This window comes from Diadema antillarum, unplaced genomic scaffold, assembly GCF_040938485.1.
Source record: "Diadema antillarum isolate AM-2024a unplaced genomic scaffold, OU_Dant_1.0 scf00000004, whole genome shotgun sequence".
Classification (NCBI taxonomy): domain Eukaryota; kingdom Metazoa; phylum Echinodermata; class Echinoidea; order Diadematoida; family Diadematidae; genus Diadema; species Diadema antillarum.
Window position 1 is genome coordinate 2,734,727 of NW_027270893.1, and position 18,889 is coordinate 2,753,615.

Consider the following 18,889-nt stretch of genomic DNA (forward strand, 5'->3'; position numbering starts at 1 on the left):
AAGTTATGGAAAAGGGCTCGGAGGATGTAAATGTCTCTCTGGACAGCACCGGTGCACACTCGGTTAATGCTTCAACTTACGAAGATCGCATCTCTGCATACTACATATCCAAGGTTACCTTCAAACATTGCAAACACCAACGTGGACATAGAGAGCGCTTTTTTCTCTGGCATTTCCTCTCCCTCTTTTAAAGAAAGAAAGAAAAAAAAAACGTACAAACCAAAGAAATATTTAGGATCTCTGTTTTTGGTTGCGTGCGTTTCCGCACGCAGTAACCCTCTCTGTTTGTTAGATCATCCTGAATACACACTAAAAATGACATACAGTCAGCCTGAGACGAGAAGATAATATATATACAAATTGGACGAGACCAGCCTGACTTGAAAATAAAACAAAAAACCTGACTACACATCCTAACCTGACTTCCAATCCGATTATTAATCCTTTACCATTCCCAAATCCCAAACATTCATCATATATTTTCTTTCTTGTTTGCACATTTACTACAGATGCTGTTTCAAGTCTTGAAACAAATGGGTGACCCATCGTTAAAGTCCCAATGATGAATCTATGAATTCATGCCCCCCCCCCCCCTTCCCCCTAAGAAAAGAATATGCAATCAAAAGGGCCTTGCACTATGATTTAAACACCTCTTATCTTCATCTCCACTTGACTACCAGAGGGGCATCTGAGCCATCTGGTCTTGGTGGAATTAAGGTCCTTCTGGCGCTCAAAATCACATCATTTGTATAGCAGCACCACCTGAGGGGGTTGGGGGTGAGGGATGCGGGGTAAACCCTAAACACAGTACACGAGAGACAGTCTGAACTCAAAATATCTACAGAGTATTGGGTGTAACTGCTTGCACAGACAGGGGGGGAGGGTTGCTGAAAAAGTGTCGCAAAGACTCCCAACTTCTTTTTGTCGTTCTCCCGTTCGCCATTACTCCAACAAGATGCAGCTGTATCATGGCTTGGCAGATGATCTTCCATCAACAGACACACATGCACACAAACTCACACACACACAAACACACACACACACACATACATACATACATACATACATACACACATTTTTGCACAAGTATTTGTGAGATAGATAGAGACCATATTGTGGTTCTGTGACACAGGGGGAAACAGACAGAGTTAATAAAGACTCATGATGTGCATAAACAGACAGAAGGGGGATGCCCGCAGTTCCGTGTCAGTTCCAGGTCCTAAAATCGCGAACTGTTCCTGGTCTATTTCGAGAGTTCTGGACGATTCCGGCCTGGGCTATCGCGTGAAAATCCAATGCTCCATGTTTGAAACGTCATTCCTCACGGAAACTATGCAAATGTGTTCCTCTCGATTTGCGATTCCTTTTTCTCGGGCACGGACAAGAATTCTCTCTGCTTCCTGTATCCCATTGCAACTTGACCACCTTCCCTTCGACCGCAATGACCACAAGGACTAAAACACTGACCAAAGCCCGTCATAGCGGCGGGATAAAATGAAATTTAAAAACTCAACTGATAAAACAAAAACGAAAAAATCGATGCTATCTACAGGTGAAAACCTTTCCGCTAATATGTAGTATTTTTTGTTAAAAAAGGAAAAAAACGCAGGGTCACAGTGGTCAATGCGATGCCACTGGGCTCTGCTGAACACACACCCCAACCATGGGCGAATCGTCACTTTGTCGCGGCGTCTGCGAGTTCACAAGTCCTGCACTGACAGGTTGCACTGGTAATGCGAATGCGTAGGGGACGTTGGTGGCGCCCCCAACGTTACTCGTTAATGCAATGCCCCCCGTCCCCGTCGTTGTCCCGTGTATGTGCGGATTGCTTAGTACCGCTTGCGAGGGGTGGTGAGTCGCTATTGCATAACTGCCCAGCGGCATGTTGAGCGAACCGCTACTTAACGAGCTGCTCTGCGTGTTCTCTAACGAACTGTGCGAGGAGTACACAAATCCGGGCGTGGTTATGATCCCCGCTTGATGCACATGAGGCATACCCATAGTCACCGGTATACTGGGCGGGGGAATCCCCATAGTCACTACCGGGGCTTGTAATACCGTTTGAGTTAAATGCACATTGCTAGATGCCGGCGAGGGGTGGCTATGCGTGTGTCCGTGTCCCGCTGAGTGGTGGTGGTGGTGTTTGCGACCGTGGGAATGCGAGTGTGGGTAGGTGTGCGACGAGTGTCCATGAGTACTGCCTGACGACGAGCCAAACGCCACGTCGCCGCTCGACATGCCCGAGGTCAGGCTCGAGTGCGACGACATCGACTCGTAGTCCATGGTGCCTGCTGAGCTGTTTGGGTGCTGGTGGCCCAGGGCGTGACTGGAACCACTGTTTTGGTGGGTGGGGTCGGACTGGGCGCGGCCCCCAGTCCCTGAACCGTGATTTGTTCCTCCTGCTGCTCCGCCCCCTGGCACAGAAATCAAACAAGGACAAACAATTTCTTACATATATGCTTTAAACTCGAAGCAAATAACAAATGAGGAAGCCCTAATTATTAACATAAATGCTTAAAACTCTTAGCAAACTGCTAATGGGGGGGGGGGGGGGGCTTTGAGATGCTATGTACAATGCATGATGGAGAAAACAATTGCGTGTCCTCCACTTTTATCAATCGGTGCACATCTGCTCTATCTACCTCAGAATTTGACACTAAATCTATTCAAAGGTGGCCTGCTTGGGCCAATAAAATCTCTGATTGTGAAATTTTGGTAACCAAAAAGAAATGTAGTGGCCCAATATAAAAAGGAAATACAAACATTCATTTCAAATTCTAGCTGTTCAATCGGGCCACCAGGGATGGACTTATTGGAATATTGGTGGCCTAACATCACTTTTTAGTGGCCCCGTGCCACCGTTTAAGTCTAGCCCCGTATCTCTACTGAAATCTTCTATATCTAAATCTCTACCATGAGACGTGATGATAAAATATATCAAAATTCACATGAAGGAAAAGAGAGAACGAAATTAGGAAAGTGAAAAAGCGAGGCAAGAGAGAGAGAAAGATTGATGATGAAAGGCAAGACATACCCGAGCTGGAGCCCGAGGAGTGTTCCGTGGGCGGAGTACCGGCCTGGTCCATGGCCGGACTGGCCGAGGTGCTGTTGGACGTGTTGGTGCTGCCGTCCACCGTCCGCTTGAAGAAGGAGTGCTGGAGGGCGTAGTAGGGCTTTATCCTGACGGCTGGGTCGTACTCCAGCATTCTGGGAATTGAAAGAGCGGCGGAATTTGAAGACATTTACGACAGGTGGAAGCCAATGGTGAATAGATGTTAATATCTAAGAAAGCATTTGACTTAAAAATAATAATGAACTTTCTCATAAAAAATGGTTGTGATTATTGCCAGTATTCCACATTCTCTGACATTTGTATATTCATTTATTTTACCCCTTCCCTTTTTCTACTAAAGTCCTTAAAAAACCTTTCTTTCCAATGAAACTTCAAAAATTATTTCTGAGGCTAAAGCACATAAAACAGTTACATTTCACAATTTGACCCTTGACCTTTGATGCCACAAACACTGTACTGTAATCAGTCTTACCTCCAATAAAGCTTTTGATATATATATAGTTGTTTTTTTAATGGCAAGAACTGTAATATTTCAGAGTTTGACCTTAAACTTGCCACCCCCTCTCGCAGGCGTTTATGCAAAATGAAAGGTTGCTTGCATTGTCTTCATCTCCTAAGGCCACATCGCAGCTCAACATATGAGTATTCAGATTTAGGAAGTGGCCTCAACTGTCGTATGGCAAATGTCACTTTGATTTTTACATTGCATAGCGTTACGAGAACTCTCTCGGTCTAAACTCGGGCTCTGAGCAGCATTATATGAAACTTATCAATTACTGAAAACTGCTATAAGCTAGAGAAATCCTAGCATTTCACTGGCTGAGAGCAAATTTGTCAGTAACAATCCCAGACAATACACTAGATTATTTTTTTTTTTCACCCCGGTCTCACCTGAGGATGAGGTCCTTGAACTTGAGATAGTCGGAGACGGTGTGGCCGGGTTCTCCCGCTCTCCTTCCTCCCGGTCCGCCCAGCTCCACCCCTAGAATGTCGTGGAGCTTCCTGGTCCCGGGACTCTTGTACTGGAGAGAGAGAAAAAGGTGAACACACAAGGTATTGAAGATTGAATGAAAATGAAAGGGAGACAGGAACATTCTTTTGCAAAGATGAGGGTGAGATGATGAGTCTGAAGATATGGGAGTCACAAGACAAGAAAATTCATAACTTGTGTGAATATGTCCAGGAATGGACACAGGAGTTGCTCTAATTCATCCAGCGCAAACCAGAGGAAGGTGACTAAACACAACTTTGCAAAGCATTAGTGCCCTCACGATTCTCTGGCTGGGAATTGTACTTCTCCCATTGGTGAATAAGCTAAGAGCTGCTTACAGCCTTACAGGGAGGTTTACAAAGTAAGGGGGCAGATATTTAATGAGAGGGCATAATCATCAAGCCCTTACAAATGCGAGAAGTGGATGCATCATGTCAGGGAGAGGGGAGTACTCCTGAGACTATGTTGCAAAAACCTTTGCAGATAACATGGCATGGCCTGACAATGTAGACTGAAGGTGGGATATATTGCTCAACTTGAGGCAGGTATATATGATAGAAAAACGTATATTTGTCATTTCAATAGACAGCTCACTATTCACTGAAGCAAACTTTACTGTGGACATCATTGTCGCCCTGGATAGGAGGAGAAGAGGAAGAAGAAGAAGAAGAAGAAGAAGAAGAAGAAGACGACGCCAACAATGAAGGAGAAGGAGAATAAGAAAAAGAAGAAGAAGAAGAAGAAGAAGAAGAAGAAGAAGACGAAGACGACGACGAAGAAGAAGAAGAAGAAGAAGAAGAAGAAGAAGACGAAGACGACGACGAAGAAGAAGAAGAAGAAGAAGAAGAAGACGCCAACAATGAAGGGGAAGAAGGAGAATAAGAAAAAGAAGAAGAAGAAGAAGAAGAAGAAGAAGACGAAGACGACGAAGAAGAAGAAGAGGAAGAAGAAGAGGAAGAAGAAGAAGAAGAAGAAGAGGAAGAAGAGGAAGAAGAAGAAGAAGAAGAAGAAGAAGAAGAAGAAGAAGAGGAAGAAGAAGAAGCACCCTGTTTGGAGGCAAAGCACCATCACCATCAGAGTCAATCAAGAGATCAAAGTTACCGAACCAAACTCCTACCTTCTTTCCGTCTCTACTCCTCTTAAGCACCCAGCTCTTCTCCGTTTTGATGAAGTACTTGTGAGCCTTGGGGGCCTGCTCGATGATGTGTGTTGGTGGCATTCCCAACACCTCGATGATTTTGTTCATTTGGTCCACCTACAGGGCAACAAGTCAAGATCCACATTGAAAATTGAATGATTGTATACATATTTGGGATATATTCAATTTGTATTCCTAAGAATAAAGGGAGGTTAGAGAATTTGGCCTATGGCTGAGCATATCCTGTGGCTTGCATGTAGCGCCGAATACATAATGAGACTAGACAACATTTAGAAGCCGCCATTCGAATCTTGAAGTAAGGTGAATGTTGGAGCATCGACATGATATTATGTACAAGTCCCCCAAGAAAATACATAAAAGTCAATAATCCAATGGGGCAAAGAAAATGTTACATGCCTAATATAAGGAACAGATTAACTTGTGAGACATGTCACATGGTGCATATAAGAAATATAAAACATACGAAACATGGAACATATGAAACATATAGACCTGAAACATGTATAACGACCAAAACTTATGAAAATGGTCAAAGATACAGACGACATGGAATGTTCTATGATTACATATACAGAGACCCCATTTTAACAAGCTTGCTCACAATGAGGTATTGCTTTTAGGGAGGTAAAATTCGGTTGTCCCAATAATCAATTAATATATTAGGCCGGTCTCTTTTTCAGTACATTTCAAACAGGTTACCACATTTAATGAGGTAAAATCAGCAATCCCAGCGACCCGTTATAACGGGGGTTTCCCTATACTGTATGTACCGAATATCTCACAAGGTTTTTATTTTCACGAATTTCGCGAGTCAGGCGCCATTCGAAAATTCAAAGACAGGCGAAAATATTGACTCTGACCCCGATGTGACATGCACGAATACATTTCGCCTATCTAACACTGTACTCAACAATCACAAATTTAACCGCTTGCGAAATGGTTGAGACATCCCGATTCGCGAAAATTTAGACTCGCTAAGTATATGGCGTATACAGTAGTCTGCACAGGACGTGAATCCATTCCCTGATCGGCCCTACCTCGTTGGACCCGCTGAAGAGTGGTTCTCCCGTATGCATCTCCACCAGTATGCAGCCAAGGCTCCACATGTCTATCGCCATGTCGTAAGAGATGCCCAGCAGCACCTCCGGCGAGCGGTAGAACCGGCTCTGGATGTACTGGTATATCTGTCGGCGGGAGAACAAGAAGATAGGTGAGAGACGAGAAGGGGTAAAATATTGAAATAGATTTTAGTAGTAACATGTACACAGGCCAAAAAGGTCGGTAGGAGAAAGAAAGAAATGAAATATCAACATAGATTTGGCAAAATACACAGGTCCAGACGAATGGTATGAGATGAAATATCAAAATAGATTTTGGTGGTACACACAGGCCTATAAAAGATCAGTAAGAGCTAAAATGTCGAACAGAATTTGGTAGCGTAAATAGGTCCAAAAGGTCAGCAAGAGATGTGAACAGATGATATAGCAAAATAGGTTTCAGTAGTATACACTGGCCCATAAGATAAATATCGAAATAGATTTTGGTAGTAAACACTGGCCCATAAGATTGGTAAAAGATAAATATCAAAATAGATTTTGGTCGTATACACTGTCCTAAGATCAGTAAAAGATAGATAGAGTTTGGTTGCCCAGAAGATCAGTAAAAGATCAATATCAAACTTGATTTTGGTAGTAAACATTGATCCACAAATCAGTAAGAGATAAATATCAAAACAGATTTTGGTAGTATACATTGGACCAGAAGGTCAGTAAGACATGACATACAAAATAGATTTCGATAGTACAGTATACAGAGGCCCCAAAGGTCATTGGTAAGAGATCAGAATAGACAACATATATCAAAATAGATTTTAGTAGTAAATACAGTGACAGCAACTGCAGTGCACATTACTTTCCTTGCATGAATGAACTATTGATGCATTCATTTGTGTCACCATGCACAAACATATGCACCAGTTCAGCTCTCAATTAATAACAGACAAGAAATGAAGCCTCGCAAACAAGCACCGAAACGACTTCCAATCTTGCCACAAATTTACCACCCACAATTCTGTCATATACCACTACCCTTGGCATTTCCCCCGCCATCATCCATTGCTATGAGAGGACTTTGAGACTTCTCTGCTTGCTAATTGAGGATGGCATTTTCATGCAAGGGAGTCTTTGATGCCTCTCGTTTTGTTTGGCTTCCTCATGGCAGTCTACAGACCACACTGGACTCTGTGGATTAAGAAGTCATCATGACTTCAAAAGCTCCAAACAGGTCTGAAGGGCAGGAACTTTCACTCCCTGGCTGAGATTGAGGGCAGAAATGAAATTATAAAATCCCATAACTTTGATTTTTTGTTTATCTTGTTGTTTTGTACTTCTACTGACATTTCTATTGGGCATGTAACTGCAACTATCTCGATGGAGATCAGGTTGAATATGGAGCAAAGTGTCATATGAACTCCTTCATCAACGTCAACAACTACACCACACAAGATGTCAACAGCATTCCAAGGAAGTAGGTGCTAATACCACTTTCAGTAACTCCTCTGGCTCGGGCCAGGCCCGAGCTAAGTCGTAAAATTTTGAGTTAATGAATGGGTCGGGCCAAAGTGGCCCGCGCACGGAGCGGGATATTTTGGTGCTGCTGAAGCTAGCACCAGGCGTGGGCCAGGCTCGCGCCTAGTGCCGATCGAAGAGTTTATGAACGATAGCAGCGCCAGGCTCGGGCCAAAATTCCTTGCACGGTCAAAGGTCACAATTACCTGGCAGGGAGCGAGCAATCAGTTACCATGGTAGTTATCCCTTATGTGGCCGAGTTCATGAATGGGTCATCGTAAAAGTAGCGTGGCTCTGCTATAGTTACTGAACGCAGTTTTTACTGATTGGCGCGGGCCAATTAGCTCGGGCCAGGAGCTGGCCAAAAATGCATGAATTACTGAAAGGGGTATAAGAGAGTTAGGGAGAGGATTCTGCCCCCATCCCCCCCCCCCCCCAAGAAACATCTTTCCCACACCCACCCTCTGCCCAAGCTGGCACGAGCTGCCGAAGTCGATGATCTTGATGGCGCTGCGCTTGGGGTTGCAGAGCAGGATGTTCTCCGGCTTCAGGTCGCAGTGGATGATGTTGAGCTCAGGCGTGGCCAGGAAGAGCAGGGCCGTGCACATTTGCTGGGCAAACTTGCGTGTGAGGTTGAGCGATACGCCGCGGAAGTTGGTGTTGCGCAGGAGGTCGTACAGGTTGTAGGAGAGGAGCTCGAAGACCAGGCAGAGGTGGTTGCGGAACATGAAGTGCCTCTTGAGTTTCACTGCAGAATGGGGGAGGCATAACGAGCGGCAGGGTTAGAAGAGAGAAGCAAAGACAGGTAACACACGTAGAAAGTGCAGGACATGATCACATGATCACATGATCACTTAAACATTTCCCTAGAGTCTGAGGTACTCTATTCTTGACTGTAGTAACCATTCTCATTGCATTCAAAATTACATTTTATTTCCTGATCGTGGCCCAAATATACTGAAATATTTTACAGTGAGAATAATGAATCAAAAAGATATATCCCTGATCAAGACTAAAATTTGATAGCTTTTTAAAAATAAAAACAGCACTAATCATCATCATTTCAGTATCAATATTCTCAGGAGAATATTTTGTTATCTCAGCCTAAAAGATTTACACTCGCTTCTTTCTTGCTTTAGAACACAAAGACTTTATTAATCAACTGAAAAAAAAAAAACTGAAAAGAAAGTTAATTTGATCAAACAGGGTGAGGGCAACTATGCTGTCACGTAAAAAATATTTCAAATCACGGTTGCATTTTATACGACTTTCAAAACAATATTTCTAGCAAAATACAGTTTTCAATCACACAATGTTTCCAAACCATGTTTGTAATCATGACTACCATTTCTGGCAAAAATTGAAACGGCAAAACGCGGTTTCAATCCCATATTTCTACCCAGAAAAGTTTGCTACAAATGTACCCTTGGTCGACTACAGTCTTTAACCGATTTATAAACGTAATGCAAGGGCTTGAATCTTGTGACATTACTGTACAATAAATAGCTTTAACACAGAAGGAAGCATGAAGTCACAAATGGACCAATGGACCAACGGACCAACAGACTAATACAGACCAACAATGCCGCAACTCACCGATGTAGTACTTGCTGTCCGCGTCGTGCTTGTTCATCAGCTCTAAGAGCCGGACCTCGATCTGGGCTTGGTTGAGGAAGGGCTTCTTGTTCTTGATGATCTTGATGGCCACGTACTCGTTCTCCTGGTGGTCGAAAGCCTTAGCCACCTGCAGGATGACAACGATGACGATGATTAAAAAAAGGAATACTTTGTTTGAAACATTGTTGGCAAATTTTTGGCTCTCACCGCTCAAGAGAAATTGAAAGACAAGTACTAATACATCGAAACTTCATTGATGCATGCCCTTGCAATAAATTCTGTTTTCCAGAAACCAAAAGTTCTATCTCAAAACACTTTAAAGGCATGCTAGCTCGATTACACCAGCTGGTAATGTATTCAACCATGACCCCCACCCATTACGTGGCACGTTTACTGGGTTCTCATCAACAGATATCCACTTAAAATGTGAACACATCAGGAAACTGGCATATTCTTTAATAGCACATTATGATAGATTATTAGCAGTACGCTCTTATACCCGATCATACTGTTTGACATGATGAGGATAATTGCCATAAAGCATGCCACTATCAAGGACTGACATTGACGTTGGGATGGGAAACAGGACGCGATGAGAAAAGCTTTTAAATTCTGCCAATTTGTCGCACACAATGATAATTGGAACTGTTTGGCCTTGTTGCACCAGATAATCGCTTCCACCCTTTAAGACATAGTCCCACTTGCGGTAGATTGCTTCAATGAAAAATGGATCTTTGCTCACCGAGCTGTGAAATGATGCTCAGGCGAAAAGGAAATGGAAACAACAACACTCTTGAAAGCGCAAAATTTTGAGCGAATCCTGGCACTGTCACTATTGAATTATTGTACACTGTATGAAGAAAATGTTACCATGCTATCTAGTGAGCTATTTCTGTACTGGTTCATACATACACATACTTGCCAACTCTACCGCATTTGGCCGTAGACTACCGCTTTTGAAAGATTTCATTAGCATTCAAGCTAGCGCTGCTCGCATAGGCATCCTGGATTCTACCGCTTTCTCAAATGAAAATGTTGGCAAGTATGCATACATTGTAACTTATATATTCCAGCACTACTGTCCGAAAGGTAAATTTTAGCATGATAAATCATCCGTGAAAGGCTTTAATACCATACACAATGTATGGTATCCTCAACAACAAAAAACAAAAGAAATGCTGATTCCCCCCCCCCCCTTCTCTCTCTTGGTTCATGCATATTGGATATACTTCAATTATGACATTAGCTCTCTGATATTAAACCAAGTCTCGTTATCACGGGATTGACAGCACTATTTTGGGGCAATCAGACAGATGGTTTCACTGCCTCATTATTCCCTAACGACCTTCCGCAAAAGATGTTCCAAAATTAGCAGACACAGACGAGACAGAACAGAAACACACAACGCAAAAATTAGTCTACCCAGTTATTTTTGGAGGTTAGAACATTGTATACACACATGTGCACATGCACACAGACACACACATATACACACAAAATGTTCTTGTATCCATTCACGGTTACCATAACTTCAGTTTCGAAGTCGGGCTTTCAATAAGGTAAAGTGAAACTCCCCGGCCAGGTGGGGAAATACTGTAGGTTAGATTCTCGTCCTATACTCACTGACAGATAAACTTGTCTGCAGGACTGTATATCCATAGAAACTTTTAGTTATGGGTGTATTCACTTTTTGTTTTTCGCACTTAAAAGTGTTGGTGCGTTTGTCTGTTGTGTGCATGCATTGTGTGAATGTGAGTGTGAGTGTGTGTGTGTGTGTGTGTGTGTGTGTGTGTGTGTGTGAGTGTGTGTGTGTGTGTGTGTGTGTGTGTGTGTGTGTGTTATGAGTTAGTAGGTGGGCGGGTATTGGTTGATAGATAATACGGTTCCATTATTCATTACTGTATAACTTTGCTGCATAATTCATTTGGATGATTATTAAGATTAATGCTAGAAGAATTGAATTATCACTGTTAAATTTAAGCAATTTTTTTGAGAGCATAGGGGAAGTGACTGTATGTAAATTGATAATTGTTCATGAAAATGTAATTTTTGTTGTGTCATTATGTACAGCAATAGCAAATTTGCTATTATGATCACAAATGTATATTTTCGTCATTTCAATTGTAGCAAATGAAAATTTTTATTTTTTTTCTATTACTTTGAATGGAACAGAATAAACATTGTTGAAAAACAAAAAAAGTGTGTGTGTGTGTGTGTGTGTGTGTGTGTGTGTGTGTGTGTGTGTGTGTGCATTGAACATGCATGCACTATCACCATCAAGAGCAGAAATATATCACCTTGCTTCTCTCAACCGAACAGGATACATAACATTAGACAACTCCCATTACACTGCACTTTTCCCACGGTGTGCAAGTCAATTTCCATCAATAGAGCAAATTCAGACCAGCGGAGAGGTAGGAATCCCCCATCGAGTCAGAATATGAAATTAATAGGTTTATGGAAAGTTAACGTTTCACAGGTTTTTCACAAACTATTGGTCAAAACTGCAATTTCAAAGAAAGAGTCTATGTGAGAAATGTCATCAACTCAGTATTATCCCATTGGTTTGTGTACAATATAAGAACTAAAATCATATAATCATGTTTGTAGTAAAAAAAAAAAAAGAAATAGCAACTAGAAACTACCTTGTACCCCAAAGTCATCATTCTTTAATAGGTGTTGTTTAAACAGACACACACTGAAAACCTTCTCTGGGTAGGTTTCCATAACAACCTACCCTTTTATGTGCAAAGTGGGTGTGGTTTACTATTCAAACATGTGATCTAGGTTCAACACAGGAGCTGATCACAATCTTATAAATGCAGGTGAAAGTGAACAATTTCATTAACTTTCTTATTTTTACAGGTCTAACTTTGATGATACAGTTTAACTGTACAGTTCTTTTGATATTTCTCTACTAATTAAACATAGCTGCCCTGAATACGGAGTGCAGATGTACTTCAAAATATATCCTATCTGACCACCATCTGTCATGTTAGCCTTTACTTCAGACTCCAGGTAGTATTTCATACACAGCAAAAAACAAATGAGGCTGATAGTGATGTGCTACATCATATGTACGGATCACTCCTATAACTACACTACATCTGATGAGAATTAAAAGGGAAGACAAATATTGCCTCCGGCAACACTGTGTGGAAGAGGTACAAAAAATATTACAGCACAATGTCTTTTTCAACACTGACACTTCTCGGAAAGGATGCATGATAGGTAAACCACATGTGATGGTGAGCAAGGAAGAATCATGGAGAGATATTTCATTATCAACATTATGGTTATTATTATCGTTATGACGATGATTAACGTTGTCATGATTATCATCATAATCAATATCATTATTGTCATCATCACCTTAACAGTTACTGTTATTATCAATGTAAATATTATCATCATTATCATCAATGACAGAAAAGCAGAATTTTCAGCTTGTCTAAGAAAGGGTGACCCCCTGCCCCATGTCAGGATAGTCTTCTACACCAGCCACTTTGTTACCTTGCCATGAACTCCCTTGCCTACGACGGATATGATCTGGTAGCGCCACAGCACACCCTCCTCAAACAGGTGCGAGCCCCTGGGCCCTGAGCAGAGACTAGTGTCCCACATGGCTGGGGGCAAACACTCACTCTGGGGATGCAAAAAACCAGCTCTCCTTTACTTTTACAAGTTGTAGCTCCAGTACTCCAAATGTTGGTGTCTGATGCCAATTGCTTGCTATCCTTCAGAGGTCAGGCTTATCCATTTTATATTCCATCATGTCAAGACTTGCATGTACATGCCTAACAAGCTGAGCTGAGCTGGTTGGGTTGGGACTGTGAGCTCACTGGGCGCACCAAAGATCCCAAGGGTTAGTTGACGAGATAACTGGCTGAATATTTCACCGTGAGAAAATCTTGCTGCGAGGAATGCCGAAGAGCCACCTCACCATTGTTTTCAAACAATGATGAAAAGGATTGGAGTGCAGACAAACAAGCGATAAAAAATCGGTAAACAAACAGTCAAATTGGAATGGATCTTCTAAAGCGAGAGACTGGATAGAACGTCGCTTATAAATAAGTTCCAAGAGGAATGAAATATTTCTCAAAAACCACAATCCTTTTGTCACTAATTGGATAACACCCTATACAATGTTTGGCATCAGATATGCTGGCTGTGTCATTCATTCACAACGTGTGAGTGCAATGCCTTTTAACATTCCGCCGCTAGTCTCGACTCCCACACGCACAAATAAATATTTGCATTTGTTGGCGACTCGTGAGATCTGACCAGATTTTGTTTTGTTTTGTTTGAAGTTTTTCAGTGTCCGATCCAAAGTCCAGTCCAACAAATCTTACAGTAGTCCATATATATATGCCCTCCAACATGGTCAGTTACAACTGCGCAGATCTCTCTCTGGAAAGGCCAAATGGAACAGTATCAACATTATCAAAAGATGTGGAGCCAATTGCTTAATTTGTGACTTTACAGACCATCTTGATTTTTCCTTCTCTCTATTCCAAACTTGTCCTTACTGATGCCTGACGTTAATTGGCGAGCTTTCGGAGTAACCATAGCATGCTATAGTGGTCAGGACTAACTGAGCAAAGGCAAGAAGGTAAACGTGCATGGTACGATATTCGTCATTCAACCATTCCGAGCACAGTCGAGGTAACAGAATTCAGTCAAAGATGGCCTCTTTCCACAGCGCTGGTTAAAAGTACAAAGATTCTTTAGATCCTCAGCTACATCCAGACTCGCAAATTCCACCAACGTCGTTCAAGTCCTTGCATGCCACAAAGTGGACTCATCACCATCAAACAGGGATGCGAAATGATATCCTAGACCCCGTTTCCGGAGATGGAACAAGTGGTTTGACAGCAGAATTGAGAGGCATCTGCAAAACTGGTCTTCCAAACTATGACCAGTCAGTCAGGAAAGAAAACTTTCCCTCATATCTGTTTCCGGCACAGAATGAATGGACTGTTCACAAACTTGTTAGATCTTATAAATTTTCCTGTGCTCCTTCGGAGGAAGGCCCAACCACGTGCAACCAAGAGGTTCACAAATCATGTTCAGACTTGCCTGGATTCACAAATTTCACGGGAACAATGTAGACTGTCAAACTGCTGGGGACCGGTGCAGGGGTGCATGCACACACAAACACACACACACCCCCGGATCACTTTCAGTCTGGTCCTATTACTCCTAAGACCGCCAAATACACACACACACACGCACAATCTCATGCGTGGGACTGCATGTTTCAACCAGGCTGGTAAAACTTGCTTCTTCTTCAGCAATGCTGATGAGTCCAACTGACTAGAGGTTTTATAAGCATTTGCTATAGACTCATAAAGGAAAATACCCCTGAAACACAGTCACCACAGGGTGTCTTCAGTCAATGTGGATTAGTGGGTCCCTATGAGGCCACCTGGTTCGAGCTAAGCACCCTAATCCATTTCTTATTACCCTCTTTTATCCCTTTGTCGGAAGAATCCCCCCCCCCCCCTTTACAGACACAAAGACACACACACACATACACACTCAATGGATTTACATGGGCAATTCACATCAGGTTGAGTCTACTAGAGGAATAAAAGACCCTGGTAATCCTTGCTTCCATTCTGCTTCAACATTGCTTCCTCAATAATTCGGGCAACTGGCTGTGCAGATCTACCTCAAGAGCAAAGGGTTAGGGTAGTCCCAGCTTTAGCTTCATTTCAACAAATTGGGAACAAAAAGCAATAGCTTACAGATGCAGCTGGCTTAAATCTGAATGCAAATACCCCTCTTACACACTATGTGGTGAAGTGGACCTTGAATAGGAAGAAAAAAATAAATTGAAGTGTTGTAGTGAAAATAATTCTGATATTGAGAAAGGGCGTTCAGATGCAAAAAAAATATACTCGAACGCTATAGCTATACCAAAACGATATAGCTATACGACAAATTTATACGTCTGAACGCTGACTAACGAAACGACTTATAACGAAATGATGTATAGCGAAACGACGGTCAGAGCATGGTTTCGAACTAGAACTCGATAACAAATCAGCATTCGTGTGTGTCTGAACGTATGGCGACCATAGAACGGTGTAACTGGGCGGGGCTTAATGGGAGCGAGCAGAAAAGGTGACCTTGTACCTGTCACTCATGACCATAACAACATGCGCAGTGAGAGACTGCACATAGCACAACGTTTTTCCGGAATGGTCGAAATAAAGCGTCTGAACGGTCTGTTGGCTATGCGATGACTCTTTATACGTCGTTTCTTTATCGAGATTTGGTATAAACTGGCTTGCGTCTGAACAGGGGGACAGTCTTCCATAGGATAACCTCAACCTTCAAACAAACAACTTCAGGTTGTCTAAGATGAAATACAAAGTGATATAGGGGAAGAAAATTAACAGTTTTGATGATGGTGTGTGTGTGTGTGTGTGTGTGTATAGGTACATGTGTTGGATTTGCATTTCAGAACTCCAATACCGTGACTAACAGTGAAGTGAATACAGGAAAATAATGGGGGGGGGGGGGGGGAGGGTGGAGTGTACTTGTACAAGTTGTAGGTTTCACCCTAGTACATTCAAAGTTTAACAAAGACAGGACAAAGGCAAGATTAACCCAGGGACCACAAAGGAGAAATCCTATTCTCAGCTCTCTTTACAAGCTTTGGAAAATTTATCAGCTCTACTTGCCATGGATAATGTGATAGTGGACAAGGGGGTAGGGAATAAAGTGGGGGGGGGGGTTAAGGAAGGGACATGCACTTGATGAAATGATCCCTTTCAGCACTTCAACAAGAGGGCTGGATAAGGTTGGTTTACTTTCTAAAGAAGCACAAGCCAATTACCGAATCCAGTGCTCCAGAACATTTACAACAGTACTGGTTGGTACCAGGGTGCATACATTTCGGTCATTTCATCCATTGCGATTGCATGATTGACGTGCCGCTCGCTATTCACAAAGCTCTCGGCACCGACAAAATCGCCGCAAAACAAGCTCAACTTTTGGAGGTTACACAGGGACAAGACGGGAGTGATACGGCCCTGTTTCCACAGTCACTGTCGGGAAAGTCTCCTGTGCAAAGTGTATGGGGCCCTTGGCCAAATAAACGCCCATTTTTGCAAGTCAGTAAAGTTTTTGCTATGCGCTTGCACAAAAGTGGAGGCAGACTGAATTTTATCGTCAGCAGAAACCGCTGTAGCACAACCACCACAAGACCAAAATTTTAGTCCAACGTCAATCAATTTTACTTGCATAACATAATTTTCCTCAAAAATTATTACAGGTCATCAGGATAACTAACCCATCAGTTTGTTGGGCATTCTGGGATCTCTGCAATTCCATCACCTTACATATTTTCCAACCCTCAAAAAATAAACAATAAGAGTTAAGGGGAAAGATAATAGGAAAGCATTCAAAACTTGCAATGTAAAGGTAGGAGAAAAAAAGAAAAAAGAAAAGAATTAAATGAACTTATCATCCATCTTCATCAAACTTTTAAAGTATAGAAACCTTGACCTAAGGCCCATTGAGGTCTGATTGATGGCTATTTTCTACAACTGTACTTAACCCCTTCTCTTAGAAAAGAAAATGGTGGTTTAGCGGAAAAGGGGAGTCTTAATTCACTACCAGCTAATCTCTGACCCTTGACTATGGTCACAGCATTGGTCAGTCATGGGTCAAGTGTCCAGAATAAAAAGACTTTTTTCCCCCTAGAATATTTCCTTTTCTTTGCGTGTTAAGAGCGACGCATCCTTCAGCAAATTAATTTCCTTTCCATTTCACAAAGTCATAAAAGCCATTGGCAGAAAAAGTGAGAATTGGAAAATTTGGATGTCAAGTCGTGAATATAATATTGTACTTCATACTCCCTGAGGGGAAAAGAAAATATATTTTTTTTTTTTTTTGGGGGGGGGGGGTAAGGGTGGAGTAACCTCAACATCACAAATTGCTTTAACTGAAAATAAAAAGAGCTTTTCATCTTCTTCCACTCTCTTTTTCACTATTCTTATTCTGTCAATATAGCTTCAAAGCTGCTGTTGATATTTTTTGATTTTTTTTTTAACCCATCCCCGTCATCTCCCACAAAAAACGTGGTTTTTATTATTTATGACCAAAAGAGGGCGTCCTAGGACCTCAGGCTTGGCCAGGAGCTGTAGAATAATTCTAGCCAATCACAGAGATCCTTACTGGACTCAGAAAAATAATTTATGCAAAGAAACATATTTTAGAATGTCTCTTATTGGCCAAAACACCTGCCAGGGGTTCGAGCCTGCTGAGAAACTAATCAATATTCATGTTTACAGCGCGCATGTATCTTTGTTGCCCCAGCAACTGCAGTGATTTCTTACGCGCGGTATCGTGATATCGATCTCCTCATAGAGTGCTTGACGATATCTCCTTGTGTGTGTACGTGTACTGCTATGCTAGCCCCTGGGGCGCCGGGCACGGGGGGTGTGTGTGTTGAATTCCATTTACGTTAGTGAGTGTGGGTAACTTCTCTAGGTTTCCCGTCCATTTCTCTCTCTCTTTTCTCTCTTTTGCTTTCGTATCATTCTATATCTTTCATTCTCAGAGTACAATCGTACTTCTGAGAGTGTTTTGTTCATTTTTTCTAAGTGATTATCTCGTTTGCAACAATTTAGAGGTGAGTTTTTGTCCTAGTGTTTGTTGAGTTTTTTGATTGAACACGATGTAGCTTATCTACGTATGTGCGAGGATAAACGTCGTAGTTTGTGTGGTACCCACTCGTTTGTTTTCCGTGTAAGCATTTTTGCCGTAGTGTCTTCATCGTTCGTCTTCCAAGCATCGTGTTTTCACCCTAGTTTTTCTCATCGTAGTTTTTTACCTCGATTTTTTTTTTTGGTGCAAGATGTTCTGTGTATTTTTTCTACGGTAATATGCCATCGTTGATGATCTTCGTGTATTCATTACTAGTTTTTCACCTCCGTTTCATTTTTGTGCACAACTAATGTCTAACGTGGCGTAGTTACAACTATGTTTAGAGCTAGTTAGCTAGGTCTGCGATGTCTGTATCGTTTGCTGATACGTTTTGTGAGCTGAGAGTGACTATGATGGGAGTGATATTCAGGGTTTTGCTGTGGTTGAGGTGATGGCAAGATGTAATTTATTTTGTGTAACCATGTATGACACTGATGATGGCGAGTAAAACTACGACACGAGTAGCCTAGCCTAGGCCATTGACGAGAGTGACACTGAAGAAACGGGGGCTGATGCTCGCTCGTGCACGGGAGTGGTCTAGAGACCTGCATTACAGTTGTGTATTCATATTTTTTTTTTCCTTTTTCTTATTCACTCGGGTATTGTGCTACCAAAATTCGTGTCTCTGAAGAAACTCAACCAAAAGCTTGACCACAAGTTTGCATCAGGTCTATTCTGTAGTACTAGCACTAGGTTCTAGATCTAAATCATAATGGCGATGCTAAATTAGTTTTCATTTAGAACTCGATGAAATCCATTTT

The 18,889-nt window shown here is 42.1% G+C and overlaps 1 protein-coding gene across 1 annotated transcript in view; it reads right to left on the reverse strand.

Annotated features, from left to right (window-relative positions):
- Positions 1–282: 282 nt before the first annotated feature.
- The window catches only part of LOC139711700 (dual specificity tyrosine-phosphorylation-regulated kinase 1B-like), a 100,510-nt gene continuing 81,903 nt past the window's right edge, over positions 283–18,889 (reverse strand). The window contains exons 6-12 of the mRNA XM_071623591.1: positions 9,387–9,534; positions 8,252–8,538; positions 6,261–6,407; positions 5,182–5,319; positions 3,965–4,095; positions 3,035–3,207; positions 283–2,414 (exon numbers count right to left, since the gene is read on the reverse strand). Of these exons, the coding sequence (XP_071479692.1) occupies positions 1,621–2,414; positions 3,035–3,207; positions 3,965–4,095; positions 5,182–5,319; positions 6,261–6,407; positions 8,252–8,538; positions 9,387–9,534 (1,818 nt within the window). The 3' untranslated portion in view covers positions 283–1,620. The remainder of the gene's footprint in view (positions 2,415–3,034; positions 3,208–3,964; positions 4,096–5,181; positions 5,320–6,260; positions 6,408–8,251; positions 8,539–9,386; positions 9,535–18,889) is intronic.